Source organism: Eumetopias jubatus, unplaced genomic scaffold (assembly GCF_037043125.1).
Source record: "Eumetopias jubatus isolate StellerSeaLion01/CBP00866 unplaced genomic scaffold, mEumJub1_p1.0 scaffold_11, whole genome shotgun sequence".
NCBI classification, from domain to species: Eukaryota; Metazoa; Chordata; class Mammalia; order Carnivora; family Otariidae; genus Eumetopias; species Eumetopias jubatus.
In genome coordinates, this window is record NW_028274817.1 from 58387951 (window position 1) to 58414596 (window position 26646).

The following is a 26646-nucleotide window of genomic DNA, read 5'->3' on the forward strand; positions in this document are numbered from 1 at the left end:
ATACTTTATGTGCTTCAGTGTGAACATTAGATATATTTTATCATATTAAATCAAAAAACAGTAAAATAGCAGATAAGAAATCATAAAATTTTCACTGAAAGGAGTCTATAAAATGTATATACTCTTGTACAGATAATAGCAGAGAAGCCAGGTAGACAGCTTAAAAAAATTACACCAGTAAAAAATTATTTCTTTTTTTATAGGTTCAGAAGGAGTTGAGGAAATCAAAAGGCATATTTTTTTTGCAAATGTTGACTGGAATGTAAGTTCAGTAGAAACTTTGTTACTGAGTGACTTTAATATGAACTAACACTGAAGAATAAAATGGTTATATTTGGACTTTGTTGATAAAACTTAGGTTTTTTCTTGGTATGAGATTTTTATTTAGAGGTATAGATGTCGTGACAATTACCTTGAACCAGTAGATGTGTGGATGATGTTTACTAAATTTTTGTTACCCATATGTTTTGCCTATTAAGTGTAGTTACTATTCTCCCCTATTCTCAGTTGGGGAATGTGAAGGAGGGACAGAAAGGGATAAGGGGGTGAATGATAAGGCAAATTAAGATCTATGGATCCATGTACATTTTTCTTCCTCCTTCACATTCCCCAACTGAGAATAGGAGAGAATAACCACACTTAACTGGTAAAAAGCTTCAGTACAGCAAAGCAAACAATCGGCAAAACTAAAAGGCAACCTAAGGAATGGGAGAAGATATTTGCAGATGACATATCTGATAAAGGGTTAGTGTCCAAAATATATAAAAACTTATAAAATTCAACACCCAAAAAATGAATAGTCCAATTAAAAACTGGGCAGAAGACATGAATAGACATTTTTCCAAAGACATACAGATGACCAGCAGATACATGAAAAGATGCTCAACATCACTCATCATCAGGGAAATACAAATCAAAACTACAATGAGATATCACTTTACATCAGGTAGAATGGCTAAAATTAACAACACAGCAAACAACAGGTGTTGGCAAGGATGCAGAGAAAGAGGAATCCTCTTATATTGTTGGTAGGAATGCAAACTGGTGTAGCCACCCTGAAAACAGTATGGAGGTTCATCAAAAAGTTAAAAATAGAACTACCGAATGACCCAGCAATTGCCCTATTAGGTATTTACCCAAAGGATACAAAAATACTAATTCAAAGGGTTACGTGAACCCTGATGTTTATAAGCAGCATTATCAACAATAGCCATTATAGAAACAGCCCAAATGTCCATCGACTGATGAATGGATAAAGAAGTGGTGTGTGTGTGTGTGTGTGTGTGTGTGTAATAGAATATTACTCAGCCATCAAAAAGAATGAAATCCTGCCATTTGCAATGACATGGATGGAACTAGAGTATATTACGCTAAATGAAAAAAGTCAGAGAAAGACAGTTATCATATATCACTCATATGTGGAATTTAAGAAACAACACAAATGAACATGGGAAAAAAGCAAACCAAGAAACAGACACTTAACTATAGAGAACAAACTGAAGATTGCTGGAGGGGAGGTGGGTGGGTGGGGAATGGGTTAAACAGGTGATGGGATTAAGGAGGGCACTTGTTATGATGAACATCAGGTGTCATATGTAAGTTTTGAATCACTAAATTCTACACCTAAAACCAATATTGCACTGTATGTTATCTAGCTGGAGTTTAAATTAAAAGTTGGAAAAAATGATTTTTTTATAATTGTACAACTGCACAACATAAACTGCACAACATAAGCCATTAGTATTAATACCCTGAAAGGCCACTCAGTGAGCATGCTACATGGGAGTCTGTCCTATGTCATATGTGCGTGCATCCCTTTCTTGGTGTCCTTATATCCCCTTGTCATTTTTTTTCCTAATGCTTGTCTACTCTTCCTTTCTTCTTAACTAGACAACCACAAATTCCTTTTTTCCATCATTCTTATATCTAAACAGTTTATGTTCATTGCTATTAATTTAAATAACAAAAGAATATATTGTTTATATATTTGAATAAATGAAAATCAAAGTAATTCTCTATTAATTTTCCCCTGCTATGGGACTGTGACCTTTTAAAAAAGCAGATTTTTAAAAGAGGGCAGTAGATTTTCATATATTTTAAGATGTTTTAAATGTCTTTCAAAAACAAAATTTTAGGAACTTAAGTTGTTAGACAAAATTATATTTTTAAATTATTTAATAGCTCTAAACAGTGTATTTAAGACATATTTTTATGTAACATCAAAATATTTTAGGTGAAATATATACTTCTTGAAGATTATCTATTAGTTTTGAAATTCTTGAATGTTATTAGTTACTTCTGTACAGTCATATTGTGATATATTCTACATGGTTATTTTACCAGTGAGAATTAAAGTCAGTTTTTGATATCCAAAATTGAACATCATTCCTTGTGTATGCAACTTTTGGCATCACTGTTGTGTTTCCTGGTCTCATTTGACTGTGATTATCTCTCAAATTTTTAGAATTTGGTTAACAGGTATACGAAGCCTGTTAAAATTTTATTTATTAAATTGTAAGTCTTCTATTAAGGATTATTAATATTATATTCTGCTTTCCCTTAGAAAATATAATTTTAAAGTGTTAATATGACTTTGTGTTATCCTGTTTTTTCTTCTAGAAATTATATAGAAGAGAAGTTCAACCTCCTTTCAAACCTGCTTCTGGAAAACCGGATGATACTTTTTGTTTTGATCCTGAGTTTACTGCAAAAACACCTAAAGGTAATGCATGTTTATATGTAATATCAGGGCTTTCATTCAATTAGATTGTTAAAAATAAACTAGATTCTTAGGTAAAAACTAAATGAATTTTAAGTTTGCAGAGGGTTTGTTTACGTTATATGAAAGTGTGGATCTTATATACAGCATTGCATGGGCATCTTTCAAACAGAGGATTTAAATAGGAAATATTTATCAGGGAAGCAAGGGTTAAAGCAAAGGGTGAAATTTTTTCATTTTTGTTTTAAAAGTCCTTTGACATGCTCATGCATTATAGGGTAAGGAGTAAGAGGTAAGACGAGATATATCACTGACTCTTAAAGTTTATAATTTAGTGAGGTCTACTTAGAGTAGCATCTGTTTCATACATTCATTCAGCAAATATTGAATACCAACAAATATTGAAGGTATTAAGCACTGAAGATGCAACAGTGAACAGAACAGGCAAAAATTACAATCCATGGGGCTTGCAGAGTAGCTAGATGGGGAGACAGATAATATGCAGTAAATCAAAAACATGATATACAGTGTCTGATGGAAACATTTAATGGTTTCTTTTATATTTAAAAAATGCTAACATTTCATATCATAGAATTCTGTGTAGTTTTAATTAAATATAATTATTTGGACATTAGATTCTCCTGGTTTGCCAGCTAGTGCTAATGCTCATCAACTCTTCAAAGGATTCAGCTTTGTTGCAACTTCTATTGCAGAAGAATATAAAATCACTCCTGTTACAAGTGCAAACGTGTTACCAATTGTTCAGGTAAATTCCACTTAATCAGATTATTCAGTGTAGGGATAACTATTTCTTTCAGTTATTGGTAATGGATTTACAATAATTTTAAGTGCTTTATTTATTTTTATTATGTTCAGTTAGCCAGCATATAGTACATCTTAAGTTTTTGTTGTAGTGCTCAATGGTTCATTAGTTGCATATAACACCCAGTGCTCATCCTAAACAAATGTCCCAACATCACTAGCCATCAGGGAAGTACAAATCACAACCACAATGAGATACCATCTTACACCAGTTAGAATGGCCAAAATTAACAAGACAGGAAGCAACAAGTGTTGGCAGTTTGTGGAGAAAGGGGAACCCTCTTACACTGTTGATGGGAATGTAAGCTGGTACAGCCACTCTGGAAAACAGTATGGGGGTTCCTCAAGACATTAAAAATTTTAAGTGATTTTTAACTTCTTAATTTATCTCTGTGTATAATATGACTTAAAGATGTCTCCATATGTTTTGGAAAAATACAGGTAGTAGTAACCTTTAATTATATTTATGTAATTTCTTCTGACAAGAAAAATGTAATGGCAGAGTATAAACTAGTTGGTTTATTGTATTGGCTTTGGGGATCTAGAAAACCTAAAATTTAGGATTAACAAAGAAGCTCCTTAAACCATTTATAAATACTGATAAAACTTCTCTATAATGAATTTTTAAAAAGATTTCGTATTGATGAATATTTAGAAGAGAAGATAAAATTTGTGAAAATATTTCATTCTCTTTAATATTTTACTTTAAAAAACAGATAAATGGAAATGCTACACAATTTGCTGAAGTATATGAATTAAAAGAGGATATTGGTGTTGGCTCCTATTCTGTTTGCAAGCGATGCATTCATACAGCTACCAACATGGAATTTGCAGTGAAGGTATTATCTCTGAGCCTAACTTGTTTGTTTTATATATATACATATATGTAAGTTAAATTACAGGGTAACTTACAGACATTTTTCAGTGGAGCAAGTGGAGATAGCAAAGATAAGATGATAAGGGAAGTTTTTCAAGTTTTTAAATTCTAGTTAGTTAACATACATGGTAAAATTAGTTTCAGGTGTAGAATTTAGTGATTCATCACTTACATATAATACCCAGTATTCATCATAGATGGGGGAAACGTCTTAAGACAGTATTTTCATTTGAATTTCTTTCTAAGACTTTATTTTGGAGGAAGGGTATATTTCATGAATGTCTTGTTTTAAATAGTTTTATTTTAATATAGTATGGTAAGATTGTGCAATTGTGACAATTACTGTTACATTTGGATCACATTATCAGTTGGTATAGTTTCAGTTAAGTGGAATATAATGTTAAAGAAAACTGTTCTGTTTTTTTGTTAAGTTTCAGTTATAGGAAATTTTTAAATGTTAAAATAATGTGAAACAAACATCACTCTTGAGTTTAAGTGTTTGCTTAAAATATAACCAAATGGAAAATATTTCATTCATTTTTAGACAAAGAAAATAATTTGGTTTTCTCTGAAATTTTTCTTTATCTTATTTCTTAGATCATTGACAAAAGTAAGAGAGACCCCTCAGAAGAAATTGAAATTTTGATGCGCTATGGACAACACCCCAACGTTATTACTTTAAAGGATGTAGGTATTCAAAATCTATGTATCAGCTAAGCTAATGAAGTTATGACTTGACACTTTATTTTCTTTTTGAAACTTTTCATGTTTATGGTATAGTCTACTTTTAAGCCACAAAATCTCAAAAATCTTAAATTTGCCACTTCAGTTCTTTTTTTTCCCCTGTGATTCTGTACTCCTACCCTTCTTATACAACATCAAAAAGGAACTATTTTGGTTGGTAAATGACAGTGTCCTGATGGCTTGAATACATCCTGATGGCTTGACTACGTTCTGACTGATCAACTAAACATTATAACCAGCACCATTTATTATCCTGTAGTACTAAAAATAGAGAAGATATAGGAGATTTGGAATCTGCCAAATTCTAAAATATTTTACTTTTTTGATTATAAAGCAAATGGCTATAGCATTATGGATTGTTCCTTGAGTGAAATAGTATTATGCATTTTGATTTGTAATCTTTAAGCAGTATTTCCTTGTATATATATATGTATATATAAATATACATATATATATACACATACATACACACACACACACACACGCACATCTGTGTATACAAACATCTCACATGCCCTGAAAGGGTACACATATTTTTCTTATTTATTCTCCTTAATATAGTATTTGAATTCAATGAAATATTTAAGACACCATATCAGATAATGGACTGTGAGGACTATATTTAAAAATAATATATTTACTGCCAGAAGGAAGCTTATTATTAGTAGGGAAGAGAAGTGGCTATAATATAATCAAAAATGAGATAGATGCTATTTGAGAGACACAGAGTTCTATTGTTCCATTTATATAATTTGATGAAGTATAATATACAACTTCAAAAGTTAATGCAATTATATGTTTAACATGGTCTCAAGACTCTATAGGAGGTTGTTTAGCCATTTTAATCTTCACTGTAGCCTGTACTATATTAACAGCAAGGGGTTAATGTCCTTTTTTAACAATAGAGGTTCACTAGAAAAGGAAAATAAATATAATTTCAAAATTTCAGAATTATAATTATAAATAATAATATTTAAAACATTTTTTTTTTAGGTTTATGATGATGGTAGATATGTTTACCTTGTTACGGATTTGATGAAAGGAGGAGAACTACTTGACCGTATTCTCAAAAAAAAATGTTTCTCAGAACGGGAAGCTAGTGATGTACTGATTGTAATAACTAAGACAGTTGACTATCTTCATTGTCAAGGAGTAAGTTGTAGTTATATTCTCCCCTTCAATTTTGGGACTTATATATCTTCATAAAATTATATCTAGGAGATGCCACTCAAAATGAATTTTCCTGTAACATATATTTCTATAGAGAGTATCCTAATAAAATTCATAATGTAGTGAAAGTTAGAGATTTAGGAAATTGGATAATATTTTATGAATTCTTTTCACTCTGCCTGTTGCCCTGATTTAAGAGCATATTAGTTTTAAAATGGTTTGAATTATGTAAATATATCTAACCTTGACTTTGAAATTATTAAACCTAATCAAACTTAAAAGTCAGACAAGGACATGTGAGTATTTTTCAAATTATACTGTATCTAACATATAAAGTTCTGGCAATAAAAGGACTGTGTATCTTTTTCAGGGGGTATAGTTGACACACAATGTTACATTAGTTTCAAGTGTACAGCATAGTGATTCAACAATTTTATACGTTATGCTGTACTCGCTACAACAGATGTAGCTACCATCTGTCACCATACAATGCTATTACATTACCAGTGACAATATTCTCTATTCCATACTTTTTATTCCCATAACTTACTCATTCCATACCGGGAAGCCTGTGTCTCCCACTCCCCTTCACCCATTTTGCCCATACCTCCACCCACTCTCCTCTGGAAACCATCATTTTGTCTCTGTATTTTTAGGTCTGATTCTGCTTTTTGTTTATTTGTTATTCATTTGTTTTTCAGATTTCACTTGAAAGTAAAATTATATGGTATTTCTCTTTCCCAGTCTGACTTATTTCACTTAGCATAATACCCTCTAAGTCCATCCATGTTGTTGCAAATGGCAAGATCTCATTTTTTATGGCTGTGCTAATATCCCATCACACACACACACACACACACACACACACACACGCAACCTATCTTCTTTATCCATTCATCTGTGGATGGACACTTAGGTTGCTTCCATATCTTGGCTATTGTAAATAATGCTGCAATAAACAAACGGATGCCTATATCTTTTTCAATAGTGTCTTTGTTTCCTTTGGGCAAATACCCAGTAGTGAAATTATTAGATAATGTGGTATTTCTACTTTTAATTTTTTGAGGAACCTCTATACTGTTTTCCACAATGGCTATACCAGTGTACATTCCCATCAACAGTGTTCTAGGGTTCCTTTTTTCCACATCCTTGATAACACTTGTTATTTCTTGTCTTTTTGATTCTAACCATTCTGATAGTTGTAAGGTGATACCTCATTGTGCTGATTTGCATTTTCCTGATGATGAGTGATACTGAACATCTTTACATGTGGCTGTTGGCCATCTGTATGTCTTCTTTGGAAAAATGTCCAGAGGACTATATATCTTGACCCTTGCCAACCCCTCCTACAAATACAGTAACAAATTTGTATTCTAAGCATTTGAAATACTAATGTATTAAAATTTATGCTGGAGGAACAGGTCTGTTATTTTGCTTCCTATGTCTTCATAAAGAAAGCAAATGAATTGAGTTATGAAAAAGACCAATTTTTATTATAACAGCTATACAAGTAAACAAAGTCACAAATAATTTAAAATTTTAAGTTTGAGTCAATTGTAATAGTACATATGTATTCACTTAAGTATAAAAAATTTAAAAATGAACAATTCAGAATTGACATAGTGAAAATTCTATAGGGACCCTTCTTATAATTAAGAAAAATAAGCCAGTACTTAGTGTGTGTTTTAAGAGAGTATATTTTAAATATTTTGAAATATACACTCTATAGTGCTAAAGGAATAATTCTATTATAATTTAATTCCATGATAGTCTTCATCAACACTCTCTAAAATAAAGGGTGATCAGGGTTTTTGAGAAAAGTAAAACAACTATTTTTTCTTTATTATTTTATAAACCTTCAGATTCTTACATCAATTAAATAAATCAATCATAGATATATATTGAGCATTTCTACATGCCAGGCATTGTAAAAGGTGATGCAGATTCAAGCATGAGTAAGACTTGGTCCTTGTCTTTAAAAAACTTTTAGTGTAGTAAAATGCTGATTAAAGATAGGACTAGAATAAATGAAGTAGATAATATTAGTAGGAAAATCATCATAGAGAATTTCAGAATATTTTCCATTTCTAGCATTTCATTTGGTTCTCATTGTTTCTGTTTCCTTCTGAGAATTTCATGCATTGAAAACATGTTTTTGTTTTACTTCATTGATATAGTTATAATAGCCACTTTATTTTTAATATTTCTTTTATCTTTATTTGTTTTGTGAATTTTGAATAATACATTTTTATTGAGATATAATTGGCATATAACAATATGTCCATTTAAGTTGTACATGTTGATTTGATACATTTATGTGCTGCGATATGATTACCACCATGGAATTAGTTAATACTTTCATCATGTCACATGTAATAATAGCCACTTTAAAATCTTGTCTGTTAGGTCCAATGTGGTTCATCTTGGAGTTGGAATTGGTTGATTTTCTCTTTTCTTGAAACTGTGTTCCATTTTCTTGGTCCTTATATATCAGATAATTTTGGATTATATACTATACATTTGAATATTAAGTAGATTTTTTTGTATTGTTAGTTTTTTATTCAATGATTATTGTTTTGTTTTGGTGGATAATTTTCTTGGCAGGGTTTGCACTGAAAACTCTGCATTTTGGGCAGCAGCTCTGGTCTCTGTATCTCTTTTTTTTTTTTTTAAAGATTTTATTTATTTATTTGAGAGAGAGAGAATGAGAGATAGAGAGCACGAGAGGGAAGAGGGTCAGAGGGAGAAGCAGACTCCCTGCTGAGCAGGGAGCCCGATGTGGGACTCGATCCAGGGACTCCAGGATCATGACCTGAGCCGAAGGCAGTCGCTTAACCAACTGAGCCACCCAGGCGCCCTGGTCTCTGTATCTCTTATCTTTGTATGAATTACACTGAGCCTCTTCTATACACTTTTGATTCAGGGGTCAGTTCTGGCTCTTTTCCTTACAGAATTCCTCCTGAGCATTCAGTTTCCTAGCATCTCTTTTCTGTTCCTCCCAGCCAGAATGTCTGTGGGCTTTTCCACATATGTTTTCACCATCACTGTGTGACAGGAACTGCACTTAAACCCTAGGCTAAAAACCACAGATATGCTAACCTTGCTTATAGCTCCCTATATTTCCTCCTTCAACAAAGTGTATACTTCCCATCAGAGTCTGTCTGCTTCAGTTCATTCTCCAGTACCTTCAGGTAGTTGATTTTTTAATTATGTTCAAGTTTTAGAGCTGTTTACTGTGGAGAAGAGAGTGTTAAGTAGGGTCTTAGTCCATTATTTCCAAAAGTGGAACTGAGACTTGAATTTTGATATTTTGAGATTGGAAATGATAACAAAACTTATGGCTTGAATAGAAACTGGAACATTATCGGACAGAGATCATTTCTTCTGTGTACTTCAGGCTGTCAAGGCTATCAAGGTTGGAGAAAGTGTCATTTTCAAAATTTTATGATTTAGAAAGTTCCTTCGCCTGGAAATACTTGAATGTAAAGTGTTTTATTTCATAGATGTTTAGTTCACTATAGAAATGTAATTTTTTTCTTTTATGTTCAAGGTTGTTCATCGTGATCTTAAACCTAGTAATATTTTATATATGGATGAATCAGCCAATGCAGACTCCATTAGAATTTGCGATTTTGGGTTTGCAAAACAACTTCGAGGGGAAAATGGACTTCTCTTGACTCCATGCTACACTGCAAACTTTGTAGCACCTGAGGTATTCTTTAAAACTTTAGTATTGGCCTTTTGTTCTTTTCCTTTAGTTGAATATATATGATGTCATGTATATGTTGCAGTTGATAGGTAAAAGCTGAGTTATCTTATCCTTTCCCAACTATAAAGCTCTTTAAATTAGTGAATTCTGATAACCTCTAACATAAATAGTCAGACTAGTAAGTAGCATCTGAAAACAGCCTGAATGTATAATCATCAGACTACTCTTTTCTGTTGGATTATGTACTACCATCAGAATCATACACTTTTAGAGCTGGGAGGGAGAATAGAGATAACCCCGTCTTCAACATATTAAATATTTTAAGTGAAGAAATTGAGGCTCAAAGTACTTTAAATAAGTTTTTCAAGACCCAGCATCCACTTAGTAATAAAGCCAGGATAGATTTTCAGATATTTCCGTTTGTGCTGAACAAGAGGTAATTTATATTGTTTAACATTATACATAACATATAAGGGTAGTGCCACCCCTGATTGTCTTTAAGATCTAATTCTTGGAGAAAACAGCTTCACAGGGATTTTTCTAAGCAGGGGGATTTTTCTTGGCAAATAATATTCATATGTAGATCTTAGAGGGAAGAGTCAGGAAAGGTGAGTCTGGGGAGGTTAAGCGGGATAGGTTTCACATTTATCAGACTCCAACAGTCAGTTCTGATACTGGGGATGGGAGCTTTGACAGTAGCAACTCCCACAGCAGTGAAAGTATGGTTGGTCAAAAATGAATTAGGGGGCGCCTGGGTGGCACAGTCAGTTGAGCATCCAACTCTTGGTTTCAGCTGGGGTGGTAATCTCAGTGTCATGGCGTTGAGCCCCGAGTCAGGCTCCAGCTCAGCATGGAGTCTGCCTAGAGACTCTCTCCCTCTCCCTCTGCCTCTCCCTCTCCTCTCTTTCTCTAAAATAAATTTTAAAAAATGAATCAGGGATGGCACTGGCCATATAATTTCTTTGTTTGTAAGTTAGAAACTATTCTATCTTATGAATAATGCTAACCCATATGAATTATCATATCTTCAGCACAAAGCAAGATACACAAAAATCTTCAGGTTTGAAAAATTGAATTGTCCAAGTCAGAGAAGAAGAGTAAAATAATTTGAGGATAAATTCCTACCTCATGTGCATGTTTTCTGATTTTTTATATCAAATACTCTCCCTTTCAGGATAATAATTCACATCAGATATAACAAGACATTCATATTTAAATATCAACAAATCTGTATTTTAATAAGTATATATTAGAAAAATATTTTATTGAGGTAAAATTAGCATGCAGTGTTATTAGTTTCAGATACGAAAAGTAGTATATCTAATAATGAAAATAGAAATATGGAAAATAGAAAAATAACATATTAATAATGAAAAATTCCCATAATAGAATTTATTGCCTTCCTTTAAGATGTTAATTTTGAAGAACTATGATACCTGCTTTACAGGGTTTTTATGATAAGAGGTTTGCTGTATAAAAATTATGTACCTATCTGGAGAATGTAACTTAATCTATATTTTAATTAAATACATAGAATAATGTATGTACAAATTTTTATCACATTACAAAATATAGAAACTATATTTCCCAAAATAAAAATTAGAACACATACATGATCCAAGAAGGGATCATTGCACTGCCCCTAGTTTTAAGAGATATAACTTAGACATTAAGAAATTAGGCTTTCTAGAATATTTTAATGGCTTTATAAGGATAGGAGGACAGAATATTTGAGATTTGGGCTTTTCATCAAATAGAGGATATATAGTCATTGTAAATATTCTAACATATTTATGCAATAGACACACAGAAGTGTATAGAATAACCCTTTAATGGATGAATTCTTAATATTGACTTGATCTTGTAGACCTGGTATGATGGAAACACCTCACTGGAAAAAGGTTAGCGATAAATGTGTCCCAAATGAACATCTCAAAAACAGACGTTGAAAGGAAAAATACACAGTATGTCTGTATTTAGATTAATGATAAGGTAAATATTTTTAGGTTAATGGATAGGTAAATATTTTTAAATGAGTGCAGATCCACAGAGTAAAATACAGCCCACTGATGCTTTTTATCTTAACAGACTTCCATTAGAGTAAGACATTCTCATCATTGTAACAGTGAAGGTGTTTTATTTTATTTTAAGTTTTCATTTAAATTTTAGTTAACATATAGCTTAGTATTAGTTTCAGGAATAGAATTTAGTGATTCATCCCAGTGCTCATCACAACAAGTGCCCTCCTTAATATCCGTCACCCATTTAGCCCATCCCCCTGCCTACCTCCCCACCAGCAACCCTCAGATTGTTATATATAGTTAAGAGTCTTTTACGGTTTACATCCCTTTTTTTCTTATCCCATATGTTCATCGGTTTTCTTTCTTAAATTCCACATATGAGTGAAATCATATATTTGTCTTTCTCTGACTTACTTATTTCACTTAGCATAATACACTTGACTTCTATCCAGGTAGATGCAAATGGCAAAATTTCACTCTTTTTGATGGCTGAGTAATATTCCTGTGTTTGTGTGTGTGTACACATAACATCTTCTTTATCCACTCATCAGTTGGTAGACATTTAGACTCTTTCCATAATTTGGCTATTGTTGGTAATGCTGTTATAAATACCAGGGTTCATGTGTCCCTTCAAATCAGTATTTTTTGTATTTGTATAAATACCTAGTACTGCAAATCCTGGGTCATAAGGTAGTTTTATTTTTAACTTTTTGAGGAACCTACATACTGTTTTCCAGAGGGACTGAACCATTTATGTTCTCAATAGTGTAAGAGAGTTCTCCTTTCTCCACATCCTTGCCAATATCTGATGTTTCCTGTGTTGTTAATTGTAGCCATTCTAATAGGTGTGAAGTAGTATCTCATTTAACTTTTGATTTGTATTTCCCTAATAATGAGTGATATTGAACATCTTTTAACGTATCTGTTAGCCATTTCTATGACTTCTTTGGAGAAACCTCTGTTCATGTCTTCTGCCCATTTCTTACTGGGTAGTTTTTTGGATATTCACTTTTATAAGTCCTTTATATATTTTGAACCCTTTATCTGATATGTCACTTTCAAATATCTTGTCCCATTCTGTAGGTTGCCTTTTAGTTTCTTTCTTTTAGTTACACATTTTTAAAATTTTATGTTATGTTAATCACCATACATTACATCATTAGTATTTGATATAGTGTTCCATGATTCATTGTTTGTATATATAACACAGTGCTCCATACAGAACATGCCCTCTTTCATACCCATCACCAGACTAACCCATCCCCCACCCCATCCCCTCTAGAACCCTCAGTTTGTTTCTCAGAATCCATAGTTGCTCAAGGTTTGTCTCCCCCTCCGATTCCCCACCTTCATTTTTCCCTTACTGCTATCTTCTTTTTTTTCTTAACATATACTGTATTATTTGTTTCAGAGGTAAAGGTCTGTGATTCAACAGTCTTACACATTTCACAGCACTCTCCATAGTGCATACACTCCCCAATGTCTATCACCCACCCACCCCATCCCTCCCACCCCCCACCACTCCAGCCACCCTCAGTCTGTTTCCTGAGATTAAGAATTCCTCATATCAGTGAGATCGTATTATACATCTCTTTCTCTGATTGACTTATTTCACACAGCATAATACCCTCCAGTTCCATCCACGTCATTGCAAATGGCAAGATTTCACTCCTTTTGATGGCTGCATAATATTCCATTGTGTGTGTGTGTGTGTGTGTGTGTGTGTGTGTGTGTGTGTGTGTGTGTGTGTATATATATATATATATCACATCTTCTTTATCCATTCATCTGTCAATGGACATCTTGGGTCTTCCCATAGTTTGCCTACTGTGGACATTGCTGCTATAAACATCAGGGTGCACGTACCCCTTTGGATCCCTACATTTGTATCTTTGGGGTAAATACCCAGTAGTGCAATTGCTGGGTCGTATGGTAGCTCTATTTTCAACTTTTTGAGGAACCTCCATACTGTTTTCCAGAGTGGCTGCACCAGCTTGCATTCCCACCAACCATGTAGGAGAGTTCACCTTTCTCCGCATCCCCACCAACATCTGTCTTTTCTTGACTTGTTAATTTTAGCCATTCTGACTGGTGTGAGGTGGTATCTCATTGAGGTTTTGATTTGGATTTCCCTGATGCCGAGCGATGTTGAGCACTTTTTCATGTGTCTGTTGGCCATTTGGATGTCTTCTTTGGAAAGATGTCTGTTCATGTCTTCTGCCCATTTCTTGATTGGATCATTTGTTCTCTGGGTGTTGAGTTTGATAAGTTCTTTCTAGATTTTGTATACTAACCCTTTATCTGATATGTCACTTGCAAAAATCTTCTCCCATTCTCTCGGTTGTCTTTTGGTATTGTTGACTGTTTCTTTTGCTGTGCAAAACCTTTTTATCTTGATGAAGTCCCAATAGTTCATTCTTACCTTGCGTTTGGTGATGTTTCTAGGAAGAAGTTCCTGCGGCTGAGGTCGAAGAGGTTGCTGCCTGTGTTCTCCTTTAGGATTTTAATGGACTCCTGTCTCACATTGAGGTCTTTCAACCATTTGGAGTCTATTTTCGTGTGTGGTGTAAGGAAATGCTCCAGTTTCATTCTTCTGATTGTGGCTGTCCAATTTTCCCAGCACCATTTGTTGAAGACACTCTCTTTTTTCCATTGGACATTCTTTCCTGCTCCTCGAAGATTAGTTGACCATAGAGTTGAGGGTCCATTTTTGGGCTTTATATTCTGTTCCATTGATCTATGTGTCTGTTTTTGTGCCAGTACCATACTGTCTTGATGATTGCAGTTTTAATAGAGCTTGAAGTCTGGAATTGTGATGCCACCGGCTTTGCTTTCCTTTTCAATATTCCCCTGGCTATTCAGGGTCTTTTCTGGTTCCATACAAATTTTAGGATTATTTGTTCCATTTCTTTGAAAAAAGTGGATGGTATTTTGATAGGGATTGCATTAATGTGCATTAAATGTGTAGATTGCTCTAGGTAGCATTGACATCTTCACAATATTTGTTCTTCCAATCCACGAGCATGGAAAGTTTTTGCATTTCTTTGTGTCTTCCTCAATGTCTTTCATGAGTATTTTATAGTTTTCTAAGTACAGATTCTTTGCCTCTTTAGTTAGATTTATTCGTAGGTATCTTTCAATTTGGGGTGCAATTGTAAATGGGATCGACTCCTTAATTTCTCTTTCCTCTGTCTTGTTGTTGGTATATAGGAATTCCACTGACTTCTGTGCATTGATTTTATATCCTGCCACTTTACTGAATTCCTGTATGAGTTCTAGCAGTTTTGGGGTAGAGTCTTTTGGGTTTCCCACATACAGTATCATATCATCTGCAAAGAGTGAGTTTGACTTCTTCTTTTCCTATTCAGATGGCTTTTATTTCTTTTTGTTGTCTGATTGCTGTGGCTTCTAGTACTTCGAGTACTATATTGAATAGCAGTGGTGATATTGGAAATCCCTGCCATGTTCCTGACCTTGGGAAAGTTCTCAGTTTTTCCCCATTGAGAATGATATTCGCTGTGGGTTTTTCACAGATGGCTTGTATGATATTGAGGTATGTACCCTCTCTCCCTGTACTCTGAAGAGTTTTGATCAAGAAAGGATGTGGTACTTTGTCAAATGCTTTTTCTGAATCTATTGAGAAGGTCATATGATTCTTGTCCTTTCTTTTATTAATGTATTGTATCACACTGATTGATTTATGGATGTTGAACCAACCTTGCAGCCCAGGGATAAATCCCACTTGGTCGTGGTGAATAATCCTTTTAATGTACTGTTGGATCCTATTGGCTAGTATTTGTTGAGAATTTTTGCATCCATGTTCATCAAGGATATTGGTCTATAATTCTCCTTTTTGTTCGGGTCTTTGTCTGGTTTTGGGATCAAAGTAATGGTGGCCTCATAAAATGATTTTGGAAGTTTTCCTTCCATTTCTATTTTTTTGGAACAGTTTCAGAACAATAGGTATTAATTCTTCTTTAAATGTTTGGTAGAATTCCCCTGGGAAGCCATCTGGCCCTGGGCTCTTGTTTGTTGGGAGATTTTTGATCACTGCTTCAATTTCTTTAGTGGTTATAGGTCTGTTCAGGTTTTCTATTTCTTCCTGGTTCAGTTTTGGTAGTTTATACATCTCTAAGAATGCATCCATTTCATCCAGATTATCTAATTTGCTGGCACATAGTTGCTCGTAATATGTTCTTATAATTGTATTTCTTTGGTGTTGGTTGTGATCTCTCCTCTTTCATTCATGATTTTATTTATTTGGGTCCTTTCTCTTTTCTTTTTGATAAGTCTGGCCAGGGGTTTATCAGTCTTGTTAATTCTTTCAAAGAACCAACTCCTAGTTTCATTGATCTGGTCTACTGTTCTTTTGATTTCTCTTTCATTGATTTCTGCTCTGATCTTTATGATTTCTCTTCTCCTGCTGGGTGTAGGCTTTATTTGCTCTTCTTTCTACAGCTCCTTTAAGTGTAGGGTTAGGTTGTGTATTTGAGACCTTTCTTGTTTTTTGAGAAAGGCTTTTATTACTATATACTTTTCTCTTGGGACTGCCTTTGCTGCATCCCAAAGATTTTGAACACTTGTGTTTTCATTTTCATTTTTTTCCATGAATTTTTTTAATTCTTCTTTAATTTCCTGGTTGACCCATTCATTCGTTAATATGATGCTCTTTAGCCTCCATGTATTTGAGTTCTTTCTAACTCTCCTCTTGTGATTGAGTTCTAGTTTCAAAGCATTGTGGTCTGAAAATATGCAGGGAATGATCCCAATCTTTTGGTACTGGTTGAAACCTGATTTGTGACCTAGGGTGTCATCTATTCTGGAGAATATTCCATGGGCACTAGAGAGGAATGTGTATTCCGTTGCTTTGGGATGGAATGTTCTGAATATATCTGTGAAGTCCATTTGGTCCAGTGTGTCATTGAAAGTCTTTATTTCCTTGTTGATCTTTTGCTTAGATGATATGGCCATTTCAGTGAGGGGAATGTTAAAGTCCCCCACTATTGTTGTATTGCTGTCAATGTGTTTCTTTGCTTTTGTTATTAATTGGCTTATATAATTCCTGATCCCATGTTAGGGGCGTAGATATTTACAATTGTTAGATCTTCTTTTTGGATAGACCCTTTAAGTAGGATATAGTGTCCTTCCTCATCTCTTATTATTGTCTTTGGTTTAAAATCTAATTTGTCTGATACAAGGATTGCTACACCAGCTTTCTTTTGGTGTCCGTTAGCATGGTAAATAGTTGTCCACCCCCTCACTTTCAGGCTGGGGGTTCTTTAGGGTCTAAAATGAGTCTCTTGCAGATAGCATATTGATGGGTCTTTTTTTTTTTTATCCAGTCTTATACCTTGTGTCTTTTGATTGGGGCATTTAGCCCATTTACATTCAGGGTAACTATTGAAAGGTATGAATTTAGTGCCATTGTATTGCCTGTAAGGTGACTGTTACTGTATATTGTCTCTGTTCGTTTCTGGTCTATGTTACTTTTAGGTTCTCTCTTTGCTTAGAGGACCCCTTTCAATATTTCCTGTGTGGCTGGTTTCGTGTTTGCAAATTCCTTTAGTTTTTTTTTTTTTGCTTTTTGTTTTTTGTTTTGTCCTGGAAGCTTTTTTAACTCTCCTATTTTCAATGACAGCCTAGCTGGATATAGTATTCTTGGCTGCATATTTTTTCTCGTTTAGTGCTCTGAAGATATCATGCCAGTCCTTTCTGGCCTGCCAGGTCTCTATGGATAGGTCTTTTGCCAATCTAATGTTTCTACCATTGTAGGTTACAGATCTCTTGTCCCGAGCTGCTTTCAGGATGTTCTCTTTTTCTCTGAGACTCGTAAGTTTTACTATTAGATGTCGGGGTGTTGACCTATTTTTATTGATTTTGAGGGGGGTTCTCTGTGCCTCCTGGATTTTGATGCCTGTTTCCTTCCCCACATTACAGAAATTCTCTGCTATGATTTGCTCCAATATACCTTCTGCCTCTCTCTTTCTTTTTCTTCTGGGATTCCAATTATTCTAATATTGTTTCGTCTTATAGTATCACTTATCTCTGGAATTCTGCCCTTTTGATCCAGTAGTTGTTTATCTCTCTTTTTCTCAGCTTCTTTATTTTCCATCATTTGGTCTTCTATATCACTAATCCTCTCTTCTGCCTCATTTATCCTAGCAGTTAGAGTCTCCATTTTTGATTGTACCTCATTAATAGCCTTTTTGATTACGACTTGTTTAGATTTTAGTTCTTTTATTTCTCTAGAAAGGGTTTCTCTAATTTCTTCCATGCTTTTTTCAAGCCCAGCTAGATCTTTATAATCCTCATTCTGAACTCTAGTTCCAATATCTTACTAATGTCTCTATTGATTAGGTCCCTGGTGGTTGGTACTGCCACTTGTTCTTTTTTTTTGAGGTGATTTTTTCCGTCTTGTCATTCTGTCCAGAGGAGTATAGATGAATGAGAGAACAAAATGCTAACATGGTAACAACAACCCCAGAAAAATGTACGCTAAGCAAATAGGAAGAGACCTGAACCTCGGGGAAAAGAAAGGGAGATAAAAAAGAAAAAAAAAATAAAAAACAAACAAGGAATCAAGAAGAATATAATCAAATATGATCAGTCTGGTGCATAGAACAGTGCCACACACTAGATTTTGGGCATATTTTGGTCTGTTAGAAGAACGTACCCCCCAAAATTTTAAGTAAGGAAGACTTATATATGTACAGAAATAAGGGTAAATACGATGAAGGGATGGAATATGACTCTAAAGATGAAAATTATAAAATATTTTATAGAAGGAATTGATAAGATCAGAAGTTGGTTGAAATAGAAAGAAGAGGATTTAAAGAAAAAAAAGTAGAGAATGTGATCAGGCAGGAGACTAGAACAAAGCCATACACTAAAGATGTAGGGTATATTTTGGTCTGGTAGAAGAAACTGTATCCCAAAATTTTAAATGAGAGAACTTATATATATATACCAAAAATAAGGTTAACTACTATGAAGGGATAGATTATGACCCTAAAAATGAAAAGTAACAAAGATTTTTTAAAAAAGTGAATGATAAGATTTTGGTTGAAAAAGGGAAAAAGAAAAATTCATAAAAAGAAAAAAGAAAATGAAAAAAATTAACTTTGAAAGACTGAAGAATCATGGGAAAAAAGTCATGAATTCTATGTGTAGTATTCCCCTAGTGCTGGAGTTCTGCCTTTCTCATTGATCAGTAAACTTGGTCTTGGCAGGCTGTTCTTTCTGATCTTCTGGGGCAGGGATCCTGTTGCAGTGGTTCTCAAATGTCTTTGCCAGAGTCAGAATTGCCCCGCCCTTTCTGCGGGCCGGGCTAAGTAATCTGCTTGGGTTTCTCTCGGGAGCTTTTGTTCTCTACAAGCTTTCTGTACAGCTTTGGAGGACAAGAGTGAAAATGGCGGCCAGCCTCCCAATCTCCACCCTGGAGGAGCCGAGAACTCAGGGCCCCACTCCTCAGTGAGCCCCCAGTGAAAAGCAGTCAATCACTCCTGTCTCCCCGGTCTCCGGCCACACTCTCACTCACCCAGCCTGTGACCAAGCGTTTCTATCTCTGGCACATGACCCCATTTGGAGTCTCCCAACCCAGCAGTTTCCTGCAGTGCACTCCCGCGAGTGAGAGGGGAGTAAGGGGAGTCTCCCCCGATCTGCCTTGTTGGGTCCCTGCTGGAAGAGCAGGGCCTGACTGTGCCATGGATCCCGGTTTATGGCAACCCCAAGCTTAGAGCCCACTCCTTGTCTCCATCTCTGCAGCCAGCTTCCCTGCTCTGATACCTAGGAGCTCTGCCACACTCAGGCACCCCTGGTCTTTCTCTGACCCTGAGGGTCCTGAGACCACACTGTCCCAGTGAGGGTTCCATCCCCGTCTTAGCCACTGGAGCGATGTCCCTCAGCAGAGCCAACTTCTAAAATTTCCGATTTTGTGCTCTGCTGCTCTATCACTTGTCAGTAGCCGGCTGATGGAGGCTCCCTCCCCCCACCATCTATCTTCCTGAATATCGCCTCGGATTCACTTCGCACATCCTATCTTCCAGAAAGTGGTCGCTTTTCTGTTCAGACAGTGGCTGCTATTCTTTTCTTTGATCTCCTGTTGAGTTCATAGGTGTTCAGAATGGTTTGATCCCTATCTAGCTGAATTCCTGGGACCAGACGAAATCCAGGTCTCCTTCTTCTCTGCCATCTTGCTCCTCCCTGCCTTTTAGTTTTGATTGTTTCCTTTACTGTACAGAAGCATTTTGTCATGAAGAAGTCCCAATAGTTCATTTTTGCTTTTGATTCCTTGCTTCCTCTGTCATGACTTGTAAGAAGTTGCTACAGCTGATGTCAAAAAGGTTGCTGTTTGTATTCTCCTCTAGGATTTTGATGATTTCCTGCCTCACATTTAGGTCTTTCATCCATTTTGAATTTATTTTTGTCTATGGTGTAAGAAAGTGGTCCAGTTTCCTTCGTTTGCATGTTGCTGTCCAGTTTTCCCAACACCATTTGTTGAAGAGACTTTTTTCCATTGGATGTTCTTTCCTGCTTTATTGAAAATTAGTTGACAATATATTGGTGGGTCCACGTCTTGGTTTTCTGTTCTGTTCCACTGATCTATATGTATGTTTCTGTGCTAGCACATACTGTTTTGACTGTAATATTGCTTGAAGTATGGAAGTGTGATGCCTCCAGATCTGCTTTTCTTCTTCAAGATTGCTTTGGCTATTTAGTGTTTTTTGTGGTTTCATACCAATTTTAGGATTGTTTGTTTTAACTCTGAAAAATGCTGGTGGTATTTTGATAGGGATTGCATTGAATGTGTAGATTGCTGGTAGTATAGATATTTTACGAATATTTGTTCTTCCAGTCCATGAGCATAGAATGTTTTTCCATTTCTTTGTGTCTACTTCAGTTTCTTTCATAAGTGTTCTGTAGTTTTCAGAGTACAGATCTTTTACCTCCTTGGTTAGGTTTATTCCTAGGTATCTTACGGTTTTTGGTGCAGTTGTAAATGGGATAAATTCCTTGATTTGTCTTTCTGCTGCTTCATTACTTGTGTATAGAAAGGCAATAGATTTCTGTTCATTGATTTTGTATCCTACAACTCTACAGAATTCTTATATCAGTTCTAGTATTTTTTTGGTAGAGTCTTTCAAGTTTTCTACAGAGAGTATCATGTCATCTGCAAGTAGTGAAAATTTGACTTCTTCTTTGACAATTTGGATACATTTTATTTATTTTTGTTGTCTGATTCCTGAAGGTAGGACTTCTAGTCCTGTGTTAAGTAATAAAGTAAGAGTGAACATCCCTGTCTTGTTCCTGACCATAGAGGAAAAGCTCTCTCTTTTTCTCCACTGAGGATGATATTACCTGTGGGTTTTTCATATATGGCCTTTATTATGTTGATATATGTACCCTCTATCCCTACATTGTTGAGGTTTTTATCAAGAGTGTATGCTGTACTTTGTCAAATGTTTTTTCTGCATCTATTGAGGGGATTATATGTTTCTTATCCTTTCTTTTGTTAATGTGGTGTATCATTTTGATTGATTTGCAAATATGGAACCACCCTTCCAGCTCAGGAATAATTCCCACTTGATGGTGTTGAATGATTCTTTTAATGTACTGTTGAATTTGATTTGTTAGTATTTTGTTCAGAAATTTTGCAACCATGTTCATCAGGGATATTAGCTTACTCCTTCTTGGTGTTGTCTTTGCCTGGTTTTGGAATCAAGGTAATGCTGGCCTCATAGAATGAATTTGGAAATTTTCCTTCTATTTCTATATTTGGAACAGTTTCAGAAGAATAGGTATTAACTCTTTTTTAAATAACTAACTGGTAGAATTCCCCTGGGAAGGCATCTAGCCCTGAACTTTTGTTTTTTGATAGATTTTTGATTAGTGATTCAATTTTTTTCCTGGTTATTGGCCTGTTCAAATTTTGTATTTCTCCCTGTTTCAGTTTTGGTGGTTTGTATGTTTCTAGAAATTTATCCAGTTTTTCTGGATTGCCCAGTTTTATAATAGTCTCTTACAATTGTTTGTATTTTTTTGGTGTTGGTTGTGATCTCTCCTCTCTCATTTGTGATTTTATTTGGGTACTTTCTCTTTTCTTTTTGATAAGACTGGCTAGGGATTCATCAATTTTATTAATTCTATCAAAAAAACAGTTCCTAGTCTCATTGATATGTTCTGTTTTTTTTTTGTTTGTTTCTCTTTCGTTTATTTCTGCTCTAATCTTTATCATTTCCCTTCTACTGACTTTAGGCTTCACTTTCTGTTCTTTTCTACCTCCTTTAGTTGTAAGGCTAGGTTGTGTATTTGAGATTTTTCTTGCTACTTGAGGTAGGCTTTTATTACTGTACATTTCCCTGTTTTGACTGCTTTTGCTGCATCCCAAATGTGTTGGACTGTCCTATTATCATTTGCTTCCATGTATTTTTTTACATCTTCATTAATTTGCTGGTTAACCCATTCATTCTCCAGTAAGATGTTCCTTAACCTCCATGTACTTGTGGTTTTTCCAAATTTTTTCCTGTGTTGACTTCTAGTTCCATTGTGTTGTGGTCAGAAAATATGCATGGTTTGATCTTAATCTTTTTCTGTTTGTTGAGGCTTGATTCGTGACCCAATATGTGATGTTTTCTGGAAAATATTTCCTATGCACATGAAAAGAATGTGTATTCTGCTGCTTTAGGATGAAATGTTCTAAATATATTCATTATATGTCCATCTGGTCCAGCATGTCATTCAAAGTCATTGTTTCCCTGTTGATTTTCTGGTTAGATGATCTGTCCATTGATATAACTGAGGTGTTGAAGTCCCCTACTATTATTGTGTTATTATCAATGAGTTCCTTTTTGTTTGTTATTATTTGATTTATATATTTCAGTGCTCTGAATTTGGGAGCATAAATATTTACAATTGTTAGATCTTCTTGTTGGATAGACCCCTTTATTATGATATAGTACCCTTCTTCATCTCTTGTAGCAGGCTTTGGTTTAATATCTAGTTTGTCTGATAGAAGTATAGCTATTTTCGCTTTCTTTTGACATCTGTTACCATGATAAATGGTTCTCCATCCCCTCACTTTCAAACTTCAGGTGTCCTTAGGTCTAAAATGAGTCTCTTTTAGGCAGCTTATAGATGGGTCTTGTTTTTTTTATCCAATCTGATACTCTATAATTTGTGATTGGAGAATGTAGTTCATTTACATTGAGAGTGATTATTGATAGGAATTTAGTGCCATTGTATTACCTGTAAAGTCAGTGTTTCTGGAGATTTTCTCTGTTCCTTTCTAGTCTTTGGTGCTTTTGGTCTTACTTACCCACTCAAAGAGTCCCCTTTAATATTTCCTGCAGGGCTGGTTTAGTGGTGATGAACTCCTTTAGTTTTTATCTTGGAAACTGTTTGTATTTCCTTCTATTCTGAATGGCAGCCTGGCTGGATAAAGTATTCTTGGCTGCATATATATTTTTTCCCATTCAACATGTTGAATCTATCATGCCACTCCCTCCTGGCCTGTCATGTTTCTGTGGAGAAATCTGCTGCTAACCTCATTTGTCTTCCCTTTTAAGTTAGGGACTTCTTTTTTGTCTTGTTCCTTTTAGGATTTTACCTTTATTGCTGTATTTTGCAAATTTAACTATGATGTATCTTAGTGTTAGTTTGTTTTTTTGATTTTGATAGGAGTTCTCTTTGCCTTCTGGATTGGGATATCTGTTTCCTTCCCAAGAGTAGGGAAGTTTTCAGCTCTGATTTCCTCAAATAAACCTTCTGCTCGTTTTTCACTCTCTTCTTCTTCTGGGTCTCCTATGATATGAATGTTATTATGCTTCATATAGTTGCTGAGTTCCCTAAGCGTACATTAGTGATCCAATAATTTTCTTTCCCTCTTCTTTTCAGCTTCATTATTTTCCACAATTTTATCTTCTTTATCACTTATTTGTTCTTCTGATTGTTCCCTGCTTGTGGTCATTACATCCAGTCAGTTTCACATCTCTGTTATAGCATTTTTTAAATTTTGGCTAGACTAGGTTTTAGGTCTTTTATTTCTGTGGTGAGGGACTCCTGGTGTTTTTCTCTAGCCAAGCTAGTATCCTTCTGACTATTGTTTTAAATTCTGGTTCAGGCATATTACTTATATCTGTTTTGATGAGATCCCTATCCTTGACTTCCTGTTCTTTCTTTTGGGATGAATTCCTCCATTTTGACATTTTGTGTAGCTCTCTGTCTTCTCTGTTAGGAAAGTCTGTTATGTTTCCTGCTCCTGAGAGTAATGGCTATATTAAGAAGAGGTCGTATACTGTCCAGGACCTGGTTCTTCGGGAATTATTTCTGGTGTATGCTGTGTGCACTCTGCTGTTGTGTTTTGGCTGCTCTTTTCCTCAGGTCAGTCCCCTGCACCGTTTTCCTTGCCTGCAGTGGAGAGTGTTTGGACCTTGTCCAGTGTGTGTTGAGTTTTAAGTAGTTGTCTGCATGTTAAAAGAGGCCAAATCCTATTTCCACTAGAGCTGAAGCTTTGCAGTATTCTATGGTCAGTTGATTTGGTGTGTGCAGGGGACAGGGGGTTGTACTTGTCTTTTGGGGGAGGAGCCCACCGCTGATGTGACTCTCAAGCACTCTTGCCTTAGTGAAAAATCACCTGCAGAGCACAGGGGGACAGGGCTTGGTGTAAGCAGCTCAAGTCTTCACTGTGGTTGCTATGCTGCTCACTGAATTCCATCTGTGCTGATGGGCAAGGGGAAAAATGGCGTCAGTCTGCTCTCTTGTCCCCAGAGAGGGATGTTCGCACCCATAGCTATTCAGTTCACCCTCACGGAAGAGTGAACAGTCTCTCCTTGTGTGTCCTAGGCATCCCTCAGATTTTTGCCTTCCCTCTGTCTGTATCTGAGCCGTTGCCCACCTGGTGGCTCAGTGATCCTGTGTTTTATCTCAGGCATGCCAGCTAGGTTTCAAAACTCCAAATTTTAGGAAACCAGCATGGCCTGGACCCACACTGATCCTCTGGGGAAGGGTCTCACCACACTGTGGCTGGTGCTGCTTTGTCCCTGAAGGGCAGTCGCATGAGTGTACAGAGGATTAGAGTTTATAGTAAAGAAGAGCAAAATGCTGGTGTCCGGGTTAGCTTCCCTCATCAGGTGTCTCTTCTCTTATGCTAATGAGTGAGGCAGTGCAATGGCACCTGACTCTTGTCCTCAGAGAGGCAGTGCCGCCTCTCCTAAATGCACTCTGAAGAGTGGGAACTGTTTCTCCTCATGCAGCCTAGGACCCCTCAGTCCCTCTTGTTTTCCCAGTCAGAGGTTTGGGGGAAATGTTTTTCTTATGCAATCCCCTGTGCACTCCTCAATCTTTCTCTCTCTCCCCTCTCTGTCAACAGAGCTCCCTCCATTCTGCAACACCTATGATTCTTTTTTCCCCCACATCATGCCTCTGCACCTCCTACCTTCCATGATGTGGCCTCTTTTCTCCCTGTACTTGTGCAATTTGTTCTGTCCGTCCTCCCATTGATTTCCTGGGTGTTCAGAATGATTTGATATTTATCTGTCTGTTTTCGAGAGATGATGCAAGCATAGGGTCCCCTTCATACTCCACCATCATAACCCCTTCTCCTGTAGTAGTGAAGGTTTTCAAGTGGGCGCCTGGAGACCACTTCTCCATAATTAGTGCTTCAGCTATCTTTGGGTACTATTTGTATTTTCAAAATACTTTGAAAGGTTTTATGATCAAGTGCTGAAGCCTCTGCTAGCAATAAATTAATATTTATAATTAAATTAATATTTATAATTTTTAATTAGATTTCTTTCTAAAATTTCAGACCTTTTCAAAAATTAGTAATAAAATATATGAAATACATTATCTTTTAAACTAGAATCAGAAATATTCAAGTATCAATGCAGATATTTGAATAAATAATAGCATTTATGGGAGTATAAATTCACTGTCTCATCATAGTAAAAAGAGTCCTTATTTGCTAAGAGATATTCTAATTAGTACAATTTTGGCTTATTAATAAGGAAGAAGTATTTCTTCATTTTTTGATATGTATCAATCAACCTTCTAAGGTTTACTTCATTGATGTCCTTTTCTACTATAACTGTGTTGCAAAAATTAATATATCTCCAGAAATATTTTATTCTTTATAAAAGTAAATGCATGATATTTTTTACTAATGTTTAATGTGTACTGAAGTATAAAAATGAGCCTGACTTAAAGGAACATACAATAAATTGGATGGAAGTTGTCTGATGTGAGTTGTTTAGCAATAACTCATTATTCATTAGAGCCTTTGTGGTCCCCACTATTACTTACATAAGCTAGTTATATAGGTATTTTGATATTAGCTTTTCAAGTTTGCACATGATCTTTGTTTTAAAATTTTATTTTATTATGTTATGGTAATCACCATACATTACATCATTAGTTTTCTTTTTTTTTTTAAGATTTTATTTATTTATTTGACAGAGAGAGACACAGCAAGAGAGGAAACACAAGCAGTGGGAGCGGGAGAAGCAGGCTTCCCAAGGAGCAGGGAGCCCGATGCAGGGCTTGATCCCAGGACCCTGGGATCATGACCTGAGCTGAAGGCAGACACTTA

At 35.4% G+C, this 26646-nt stretch overlaps 1 protein-coding gene across 2 annotated transcripts in view; it reads left to right on the forward strand.

The window, feature by feature from the left end:
* Nucleotides 1-26646, forward strand: part of RPS6KA6 (ribosomal protein S6 kinase A6) — a 198415-nt gene that overhangs the window by 131605 nt on the left and 40164 nt on the right. For both annotated transcript variants that reach the window (XM_088028978.1, XM_028101479.2), the window contains 7 exons: nt 204-262; nt 2620-2722; nt 3355-3485; nt 4258-4380; nt 5016-5105; nt 6156-6314; nt 9883-10044. In XM_088028978.1, coding sequence (XP_087885104.1) covers nt 204-262; nt 2620-2722; nt 3355-3485; nt 4258-4380; nt 5016-5105; nt 6156-6314; nt 9883-10044 — 827 coding nt within the window. The remainder of the gene's footprint in view (nt 1-203; nt 263-2619; nt 2723-3354; nt 3486-4257; nt 4381-5015; nt 5106-6155; nt 6315-9882; nt 10045-26646) is intronic.